This window comes from Carassius carassius, unplaced genomic scaffold (assembly GCF_963082965.1).
Source record: "Carassius carassius unplaced genomic scaffold, fCarCar2.1 SCAFFOLD_56, whole genome shotgun sequence".
NCBI lineage: Eukaryota > Metazoa > Chordata > Actinopteri > Cypriniformes > Cyprinidae > Carassius > Carassius carassius.
Window position 1 is genome coordinate 1,163,165 of NW_026775126.1, and position 11,974 is coordinate 1,175,138.

Sequence of the window (11,974 nt, forward strand, 5' to 3'; positions counted from 1 at the left end):
CATCAAAGCACATTTCCACAAATAGACGTCAGTTTTGCCTCGCTGATCTGTTACATTTGATGGCTTCAGTCAGGGAAAATGAAAGAAAAACTCTGGTGCATATTTCATATATTTAATATTCCCAGATGAAAGTTTGGTACTTATGTGCATTTCTTAGAACGAATTCAAGCAGGATAAATGTCAAGCTGTCCCTGAGCCTGTGCTTATATTCTCTCTAAACTACATTGTATTAAACCATATTTTAGATTTGATACATTTAAAAGGTGTGCAGTATTATATATATATTATATGAATTATGTGTTATATTATTCAAAAGAAATTGTGGTTTACTTTGCATCGGAGCATTAAAAGTGGTAGCCTATTATAGGGGAGTAGGCTAAATGGATTAATATGCAAAATGTCAATATTTTCATATATTATGCCTATATTTTAATTAATATTTTAAAATTCCTTTAATAAAACAACATGCATTTTTTTGATTCGTTACCTATCCTTTATTTTGACAGATAACTTCCTGGGATAAAGACATTTGTCTGTACACTGATTAAGAAATTGTTGCATGTTTAGTAAAACGTGAAGCACTGTATAATTTTGTTCCCATTATTTAGGTCTTATTAGCCTAAAACAAGAAACGAATAAATGAAACCTGCACGATTTAGCTAAATCTTTGAAACCCTAAAGAATGGATGGATTAATAAAACGTCCTCACGATTAAACTCAATTCTCTCATTATAATCAACAAAATGCACACAATGTAAATAAGAGCTTTATTAATTGACAACTCAAGTGATTTTAAAGGGAGCCTTCTTTACTTGCTTTTAGGGCTGGGCGATAGCATATGGCCTAAAAAAAAATCCCCAATTTTTTCAGACCAAATCCGATTTATGATTTAAATCGATTTTAAAATCAATATTCAAATGACAAAGACATTTTTCAAAACAAGTTTTAATATAGTTCTTTATCATTCATTTACCAGTCAAATTTATAACTGAGACAAGATGATTAAAAAACAGTAATGTTATTACCTTAATGCTGGAAAGACCTTTATTTTATTTTATTATATTTTTTTGTTAATACTAGCCCATCATGCATCTAACCATCCACTCAGCGGTAAGAGCTGTTCAGATTAAAACTGGCAGCTCCGCAGTGAGTCAGTGTCATGGACGGAGGACAGAGCTAGTGTAAATATATTTTCTAGTCTATATTTACATCTCGTTATGCCGCTGGTTGTAGTGCTGCGCCCCTCTGCACTAAAAGTGTGTCTAAACTTGATGACATCACACTACAGTGTCAAATCATCTAAACGCAGTGTTAGTACATTTCGTCATAAATAGAATATGCATCAGTTCACTTGATGGGGATCGTGTCCAGTGTATCCATAAATGAGTTCTGTTGTCTTTTGTTGGATCACGCCACTTGTGTCCGGTGTAGACCTAACGTGCGTTTTTTAATGGGTTATGTTACAGCCCTGTTTGTTATTAATGTTTTTATTAAATGTCTGTATTGACTGCATGGTCATATTACTGTATTATTTACTGCCATGCGACCTACAAAAGTAAAGCTTGGCGAGTCGATCAACGAGCATTGTTGCAGGTTGATTTTTGGCTGATGTGCTGTGCTTGTGCTGCCGCGGTCATCTTGATTTCAACGGGTGAAACATCTCGGCAGCAGAGTCTGTGAGCAGCAACAACTTCTCATCTGCGTTTAGAGCATCAGCTCCGCCTTCACTCCGTGGATAAAGTATTTCAGTATGTTTGAAATGTTATGTTCATAACGTAGCCTATAAAAAAATAAAAATAACAGGAGAGTTTGAAAGTGGCTTAGGCTATTGTGTGTAAACTTTTTTTCCCTATCACATGCCAAACTAATAACATTGGAAGCATTAAATATTTAATTGCTGCTTTTTGCTGTGCAAATTTTGTTTTTGAGGAAAATAACAGTACATTTTTGTCAGTTATTTTATCTAAACAGATCGATTCATTCCTTCAAGATTTCAAAATCAGATAGCCTACTGATAATGTAGTAACACTGTAAGATTACATTTGTTTGAAAGCATTATTGCTAAAGCGATTGCATGTGAATGTGCTGTATCTGTTAAAATCATGCTTTAACCCGAAAATAATCAGTAAAAGGAACAGACAAACTATTATAGCCTGTAACATCCCGCTCGACTACTGCAGTCATTGTAACCTTATGATCAAGCTATATAGCTAAATATGTTTAACATGAATTCTTGCTGAATATGCAGTTATATTACTGGCTGTTGGCATGAATTGTACTCGTGATGGAGGCTCTTAGAGTGAGTGAAAACCACGACACCCAGTCAGAATCACACTACTCCACTCATACTCTGCAGCATGTCTCTGTCAGACGCGCGGGGAGGGTTGATCCCTGAGTGGAGCATCGGTGGATGTTAAAAAGAAAAACGATTTTATTCAAACAAACCAATGTAAATTATACATTCGAGTTAATCGATAAAATCAATTTATCACCCAGCCCTACTTGCTTTTATATAATTTAATAAAAAAATTGCAGCTGCATTTAAATGCAGGTGTGTAAAATATGTGCAAGATTTGCACTGCACGTGTGATGGTAGATTTGCAGCATTTATTCTTATTTGTTTTATCTTCATTACAAATCTTCTTTGGTTTTATTTGGGATAATTGCATGTAAAAATTATTTACGTTGTAATGCATATGCAAAATGTGAATTAATATTCATTAATATTTATAGTTGAATATAACAAATGAACGACTAGAACCAGAAAAATCTTACGTGAGGGCCAGTGACGCGCGGGTCAATGTATTAATAACCCGCACCCGACCGATGTTTTCAACTAACCCGCCCACAACTCGGACCGCAAAAAAATAAAAATAAAATATTGTACCCGACCCGCTTCCTGACCCGCATTTTTAAAAAGCAGTAAATGCTCATCGTAGCATCATTGGGCCATAGGAACGTAGGCAACACTAACTAGGCAAAAAAAAAAAAAAAAAAATGTAATATATTATAATTTTGTCAAGAATTATTAAAAAAATCATCAGTAAACTCATATTTTGTACTAAAATAGTCTAGTCTGGCTATGTCTATTTGTATGTTTCTGCAAGGTCAGCAGACATTGAGGCTCGGGTTTGTTCCGGTCCGAGCTCGTGAGCGGAGAGCACATTTCTGAATATCCCGATCCGCTCGCTCATTCCGTGGGGTCTCGCTCAACCCAGAACGGCCCGCTGGTTCGAAAATATGGAAGGAGTCATTTTATTGTTTAGTAATAAACTGGTGTTTTCTGTGTTGCTGCAAAGATGAAGTTGACGATGCGGACTCGCCATGAACGACAGAGAGAAATGCACATTTCATATGGATTACATCATCAGAGTAGCCCGTTTATTTTGGTTTGAATATTTTCGTTTAAAAGAAGACATTTCAAGCTGTAATATATAGCCTATATTTCTCAAATCTGTGAGGCACACGCTGAGTTTAGTTCACATGCAATGCAAGTGATCCTGCCGGCGCCTTTCTTACATTGTCTGCTAGGCTATATATTTGCTTCATATTTATTAAATACGGACAAATGACTGATAAAACATTGATCAAAATTAAGACACAATTTATACAAAACAAAAATCTTTTAAAAAGAGTTTTCTATAAAACAAAACTTTATGAAGTCGTCAAAATCATGTTTTACCAAAAACAGCGATGTTGCTCCCCATGCAGTCTTCTTTGCCGCCTCCATCTCTACGTGCAGACTGAGCTCGTGCGTCATCATCATGACAGTTATTTAGCCAATAAAGTGTAGACCTATGTATTTCAAAAATGTGTCTAGTACTAGGACCCGACCGACCGCGACCCGAATATCATTAAAAATATTTTTGAATGACTCATAACTGAGGGTAACTGAGGGCGACCACAGGCACCCGCTCATTTTTGATCAACCTGCGCATCACTGGTGGGGGCAGACCAATTTTTAGTCTATAACCAAAACAACAGTCCTATATAAGCCTGTTGAGCAAGTTCGAAAGCCTCATAAGACACTGTCCATATGAAAGAGCAAGAGATTCACACCTTTATCTCGACCCCCACAAGCCATACATAACAACCCCCCAAAAAACCCAGCCCCCTCCAGCTGAACTGAATTCGGTCTGTTTTTTGTCTGTGAGGAGCGATGTGTTTTCATGTTACTGGGCTGAAAAATGCCTGCACTCAGCAGCCCTACTCTTTGTATTCATTATTTTCTCGCAGCCCGTATTATTTTCACAAGACCATAATGATAATAACAAATTATCAATTGATAATCAATCATTATATTATGAAAATCATTGTTATTTGTGATCGTGGGTGTTTTCGGAAGGCTTTAAGACCAAGCGGAATCCTCTGCAGCTGCTCCCGCCTCACGGCGCGTGGGACTCGTGCTCAGTGAAGCAGCTTCAATGTCTGCGGTTTGACTTTACTAAATCAGATTGAGGCGAATACAACTTATTAATCATGAGACGAACATTTAGCAAGGCAGGAAAACATTCATTCTAACTGAAGGAAGACGTATTTCATTGAGCTAATGCTGTTAAATAGAGAGTTAAATAGAGAGAGAGAGAGAGAGAGAGAGAGAGAGAGAGAGAAACTAGGGCTAAGGGTCTAGGGCTATTCTTAAACTTGGATCTCATTATATTGAAGTAAAAATCCAAACACCAGAAATGTTATGCATTTCATGAATACTGAAATGTTATGAAAAGTTAGCATTTTATTTATTCACATGCTGTATGATTGAAATAATATTTTAGTTCACAACTTTAAATTCCATTGTTTAAAAAAAATGCTTTATTGGCTAACGTTTCATAAACCTTCAGTTGTTATGCTCTAAAATCCATGCCATTTGTAATTTTACAGTATTTTCACCTCCTAAATCACTAACCTTTAAAGTCACAATTCTATAATGGTCAAAATTTCTCAGGCCGATGGCATTTTCTTAATGACATTATTTTATTATTATTCATTTATTTATTATTATTATTTTTTAATAATTGTAGCCTACATAAATAGGTAAAGCAAAACAAATATTTGGATCGTCCCTTATTTTTTCCCGAGGCGGATCTGCGCCAGAGCACGTGAAGTGAATTTGCTGCACAAAGTCATTTTCAGATGAAAAAAAAAAAAAACATAAAACACCTGGCTAGACTAGATTAGTATGGAAGCATATGGGTAGCAATATTCAATTTGGAATGTAATATGCAAAATGCAATATGTAAAATGGCAATGCATTTCTATATTTACATTTTCCAATACATTTGTGCAACGTATGGTGCAAAATGAAAATGAAAATTAAATTACACAATTTTTATTTGCCATTTCACACACTAGTTTTAATATGTATAATGAATACTAATTTTGTCGCTTTATAAGTTGCAAAATTAAAATGAAAATGTATTACAGAAATGATTAGATATGTATAACATGTTCAAGCAAAAACTGTGGCAAAATTATCATTCAAATGCTGTTTTTCTTAATTGCATTAACACTCACAGTCAAGACACTTACGATTGCATTTTCATTCAATGTCCCGCAATGAATGTAGCAAAATTCAATGTGCAAATTGAAAATGCATTCCGAGCCGGTCACGTCTCCGCCCCCTCCCGCCATGTCAATCACAGCGTGAACAAGGCGGGGCTTGCAGAAGGTCAAGAGACTCAATACTCAAGAAGAAGATTCAAGTGAGACAACATGGAAAAGACAGTTGGTCCGTCTACGTTTTGATCATTTCAGTTTATAGCTTCAATATTTCATTCGCACTTGTGGGCGGAGCTGAAACGCTGCTTTCATCTGATTGATCAAATCGCTCCACCTTCAGCTCGGTCTTTTCATTGAGAGTGAGGAAATGTCGTCATAGCACAGAGCCCCTCCCCTTGATATCACAGTTTCCGCCATGTTGGCAGGACACCGGCGGCAAAACAGGATTGTTTACATGTGTTGTTAACTTGGTAGTAGTGGAGTTTTTTGCAATTCCGCACTGTTTTACCATGCCTGGAAGTTACTGCTGCATTAAAAACTGCTCCAGTACCTCAAAATATACATATGGAAAACATAGGAGCAATGTAATACAGTTTTTTTTAGGTTACACCAAGCGCAAAACAGTGGTATTTGGAGAAGCTCTCAGGCATAGAGACCTGGACCATACGCTCCTCTGCATGTTGTTTTTCTCAAACACGCTAAAAAATAATTAAGTTTGTGAGAGGAAAAATATATATAAGTCATGTATAAGTTGCATTTTATTACATTTAGAAATAATAGCGGCTGCCCTAATAATGTTATAATGTACCAGCAGGATTTTTTTAGTTCCCTTCACTTTAAAACAAATCCTTTAAATTTAAGAAATTTATCAGAACAAAACAAGAATTAAAAATATATAATTCTAATGAATAAATATAATTGCAGTATATAATAATATAGGCTTAGGTATAAACAAAATAATAATAATAATAATTTAAAGCCAACATAAGGTAAGGTTGGGCTCTCTCATTCTCTCACTCAGGAGAAATCCAAACGTTTCCATATTCGTGATGTTGCAAAATAGGCTTTGTAGTTCATGCGTGTTTCAGTACCGACGGAAAAAAATCATAATGAGCAATATGCCAAAGTGAAACGCTGCTCGTACCGAATATCACGGTGAATAGCTGCATTTAAAAAATGCAGTGTTAGCAGTTTGAAAAATCAAGAATAATAATAGAGTAAATAATAATTATTGTTATTATTATTATTAATAATTATAGTTGGACCGTTCTCATTTCGCTCTGCATATCGAACCTGAAGATTTTTTTTTTAAACTATATATATATATATATATATATATATATTCATCTATGTGTTTGTGTGTGTGTATACATATATATATATATATATATATACACACATACACACACACACACACACACACACACACATAGGCCTTATATTTATTTACTGTTTAATAACAATAGCATGCATATGATCCTTTGTGTAAAGGTCTTCTTTTAATTTTTGATGAGTAGACTGTAGCCGTAGACTGTAGACTGTAGACTGTACAATGTTATATCATAATGTTATTGTTGTTTTACTTGTACACGCGGCGGTATGCCCATTTAGGTTGTCAACCTACTGTAATGAAGGGAGATGTGAAACACAGACATCACGTTATTTTCATATGGATTACTTTATCACAGAATATTTGTTTTTGGTAGCACTTGTTTAGTTTCTAAGCGTTTCTAAATGTAGATCACCGCAGACCAAGGCTGCAGACAGAACACCTTGTTTGTTTTCTTTATTTTATAAATGCACAAAGTTTCGTTGTTATTATGTGTGTATACAAGTAAAATTAAACCCTTTCACAGATTTGATTGATGTATTGCTCATATCTGATCAAAATTGAAATTATAATTTAAGTTCTTTTCGGGGTTATCAGGAGAAAATGCCTCAACACGCATATAAGCGAGGATCGACTCCAGAGGGTTAACTGACTGTACACTAATCATGTTTGAACTTTTATCAGACTATAGTTTTTGCTGTGGTATATTACATTTTCTGATTTGTGTCAATACTTTTTATATAATGCTAAAACACTGTTGGTCACTTTCAGAAGTTATAGTTATTCTTTCTTTTACAATATATTATATATCATAATATCATAATATAAAAATCATTCATACATATATTCTACAATATACACAGGAAAATCTGCTAGCAAATTCTTCCACATATTGTAACACAATGATTCAGTGAATGTCAAACCTCAATATGTTCAGCTGACAGTGTGAACTCTTCAGTCCATCATACACCAGCTTCACTCCTGAATCCTGCAAGTGATTTCTACTCAGGTCAAGCTCTCTCAGATGAGAGTCTGACGAGTGGAGCGCTGAACATACAGTTTCACAGCATGTCTCATCAAGACCACAGCCATCAAATCTGCCCAAACAGAAGGATTATTCTGATTATTTTCTTATGCTCAGTGTGTCTGCAATAACTTATTTTGTCCTTCATAATCAGGACAACAAGATATTTTACATATTTTGGCAATTATCTAGTGATGCAGAATAACATATTTGGTCAAACAACTGTCAGTGAAATTACTCACAGTGCTGTTCTGCAGCATCTCACAGCTGGAATGAGTCTCTTGTAGTTTGAAGATGATGTGAATCTCTTTGGGTTGAACTCATCCAGCACCTTCTCTGACATCAGCAGTATATAGGTCAGCACTGAACACATTGAAGATGAGAGTTTTCTTCCCGGATGTTCATCTGAACTGAGGTATCTCTGGATTTCCTCATATAATGAACGATCCTTGAGCTCAAGCAAACAGTAGAATAGGTTGACTGAAGCTTCATTTGAGATCGAGTAACTGTTTAGCTCTTGTTTAATGTATTGAGTTGTTTGTCTGATGCTCTTTGTGGTGTCTTCAGTGTGTGTGATCAGACCTTGGAGCAGGTTTTGACTGGATTCCAGTGTAATGCCCACCAGAAACCGCAGGAACAGGTCTAAATGTCCTCTCTTACTCTCCGTGGCTTTATCAACAGCCTTCTGCAGTAGCCCCTGCAATGTGTTTTTTTCTTCTGGCTTATCAAAGAAAAACTGAAGCTCCTGCAATGTGCTATTTTCTTCCGGCTCATCAGAGAAAAACTGGTGCTCCTGCAATGTGCTATTTTCTTCTGGCTCATCAGAGAAAACCTGGTGCTTCTGCAATTTGCTTTTTTCTTCTGGCTTATCAAAGAAAAACTCAAGCTCTTGCATGTTTTTGTTCAGGTAACAGAGGAACACATGCACTGCAGCGAGAAACTCTTGAACACTCAGATGCATAAAGGAGAAGACCTTCTTGTCATGAAGTCCATCTTCCTTCTTAAAGATCTCAGTGATCATTCCTGTGAACTCAGTGTCTTTACTCACAAAAATACCACATGCTTTCAGATCTTTCTCATAGAACACACTGTTTTTCTTCTTCAGCTCTTCAAATGCTAGCTTGGCTAACTTTAAAATCATTGTTCTGTTTGAATCTAAGTTCTTTGTATATTCTCTTTCTGCTTTTACGTCATACTTTTGGCTTTTGATGTTCATCTGTATCAGCAGAAAGTGGATGTACATTTCAGTGAGTGTTGTGCTGAAGTTCTCTTCACTGTTCTTGATGAGAATATCCTGAAGTACTGTGGCTGTGATCCAGCAGAACAGAGGAATGTGGCACATGATGTAGAGACTACAAGATGTCTTAATGTGTGTGATGATTCTGGAGGCCAGGGTCTCATCTGTGATTTTCTTTCTAAAATACTCCTCCTTCTGTTGGTCTGTGAATCCTCGCACCTCTGTGAACAAACCCACATACTGAGGAGGGATCTGATTGGCTGCTGCTGGTCGTGATGTCACCCAGACCAGAGCTAATGGAAGCAGCTGACCTTTGACCAGACCTGTAAACAGCATATCTACTGATGATCTTTTCTCAACAATGGCTCTTGTTGATGTTCTAGTATTAAAATTCAAAGGCAGATGACTCTCATCAAGTCCATCAAAAATAAACACTATATTGCTTTCCTTATATAAGTTGGTTTTCTCCAGGCCCCCCAGTTCAGGATAAAATTCCAGCAGAAACTCATGGAGACTGAAATCTTCATCGTTCATAAAGTTAATCTCTCTGAATGGAAGCAGGAACACACACTTTATATCCTGATTGGCTTTTCCTTCTGCCCAGTCCAGGATGAACTTGTGCACAGAGACAGTTTTTCCAATGCCAGAAACTCCCTTAGTCAGCACAATCTTCTTCTTGTCTTCTAATAATTTAAATACATCATTGCATTGGATTGGTTTGTCCTCTGTTTGTTTTTTCTTGTTGATAGCATCATCAATCTTCAGAATCTCATGTTCCTGATGAACATCTTTCATATCTCCCACAGTGATGAAGAGCTCTGTGTAAACAGCCTGGAGATTTGCTTCATTTTCTTTCTTTCCCTCAGAAATGCATTCTGCTTTCTTTTTCATGTTGGCTTTGTGAGTTTCCAAGAATTTTTTCAGAATCAGATCTGATGTTATAAAATATGATTAAGTTAATTAAACAGGGAAAAACAAAAACAGAATAATTTTTTTTTTAAGAAACATGATAAAGCTTTTATCATCGTGATCTCTTCAGAATTCATTCAGCATATTGTAATTAAACCACTTTTGAAATGAACACCAAGTTCTTTAAATATACATATATTGTACAAAATGCTCAGCTGTCTCTAAGTCCCGGATGATTCTGACCAATCTGATTGTTCAGTGCGGCTGCAACTTCACCACGGGAGGCGGAGCTGAATCGCAGGTTACAGAGAGATGCAGCACATGTGAGATGATGGAGATTCTGGCAGCTGTATTCTAGTTCATTCAGATTTACTTTAAATACATTGACTTACACTTACATTATACTGGGTTACAGTGTGTGTACATGTGAAGAAATCGCTGCATATATATTTTCTGTTATTGTTCAGTGATCAGCTATTATTCTTGTATCGATTAAGGAGTATTCAATTAGCATAGCACTGCCTGTTTTTCCTGCTCAATTCAGTGCATTCACTAGTATTCCTGTGATACTCCTTGTTGTGAGATGCTAATAATGCTGCAAATTGGTTACTAGTTAATATTAATATGTTAATATGAAATGCTCTTAGGACTGTGTATGTGCAAGAATAAGATTTTTTAACACTATCTGAGCATAAGAAAAACATTTTATGACACAGTTGTCAGATTTCATTGTTGATTTAAAAAGGTAGCCATAAGCATGGTGAATAGCTTTGGAGAATTATATATTCCTCAATCAGAGACGCAGGAGTTGCACTTGCATGACTGAAATGGCTGCTTGAGAGGCATTTCAAAGAAAGCCGTCAAGTGAAATTACTTGTCTTAAAGGGGATTTGGTAATGGTTTTCAATTTAATTCACTACATTTGTCATGTCTCTATTGAATTAAGCATTTAAATCAAATCATCCGGGAATATGTACTTTTTTCAATGTGAAATTTGTAAACTCAGTTCAGAGGACAGGGCTTCAGGAACAGCTGGCAGTGAATGCATATATATATATATATAAAATGTTTTGAATACCACTGATAAGACTGCACCTTGTTTTTCGGTGTGTTTCTCTGCTGCCTCTGTCTCTGAGATTTTTCGGGGCTCTGTGAAGAGAGAGAAAAAGGACAGAAGTAAAAAAATGTGTGACAAAATACACAGATACATGAAAGAAAATACTGTAAAGTATGTCTGCATAAGAACAATATGACCATAAATCTCAAAGCCCTGCCAGTTATTCTCCTGAGTGTATTATGAGTCACCATTCACTTCCCTTCTGTTCAGTCACCATGGAAAATTTTGAGTGAAGAAATGTCACATAGCCTCCTGTGTATTTTTTTAAGAAGTTATTTCTCAAGTGATGTATGTTTATCGTCCTTTTATTCCTACCTGCTGTGCTATTGTTTCCATTCCATATTTTTTTGTTCCAACTGTGTTAACGAGTAAGAAATTATTGATTTTATGATTTTATCTTTGTACGCTCTCTGGGGCGACAACTTTCTATCCAAAGTATAAAATGTGTAAATGGCTCAATAAAGATTGAAGATTTAGGACATGACTCTGTTTGTGTGTGAGTGCAGACCATTGCTGACTGAGAAACAATCATTAATGAACTGACGAGGAAGAGAGATCTAATTTTTACATGAACTTTAACAGTAATAGTGTTCACGATCACTCAGCATTATTTCACTGACTGCTAGTGAGAAGTGTGTCTCAGTAAGCACAGTTACAGTGACAGTACCATGTCCTCCAGTGCTGTAGTTGATGGTCACTGGAGCAGTGATGATGTTTCCAGTGAGTACGGGAGCATTTACAGATCCTCCAGTCTCAGCATTCACATTAACACTGACTCCAGTGTTAGCAATGCTGCTCTTCTGGTCTAGAGTACAAACAGAGAGATTCACTACATTTCCTAAATGATAACTTTAACATAAC

At 36.1% G+C, this 11,974-nt stretch overlaps 1 protein-coding gene across 2 annotated transcripts in view; it reads right to left on the minus strand.

The window, feature by feature from the left end:
• LOC132136870 (NACHT, LRR and PYD domains-containing protein 12-like) overlaps positions 1-11,974 on the minus strand; it is a 58,488-nt gene that overhangs the window by 46,401 nt on the left and 113 nt on the right. For both annotated transcript variants that reach the window (XM_059547411.1, XM_059547410.1), the window contains exons 2-5: positions 11,781-11,918; positions 11,092-11,145; positions 8,093-10,019; positions 7,750-7,923 (exon numbers count right to left, since the gene is read on the minus strand). In XM_059547411.1, the coding sequence (XP_059403394.1) occupies positions 7,750-7,923; positions 8,093-10,019; positions 11,092-11,145; positions 11,781-11,918 (2,293 nt within the window). The remainder of the gene's footprint in view (positions 1-7,749; positions 7,924-8,092; positions 10,020-11,091; positions 11,146-11,780; positions 11,919-11,974) is intronic.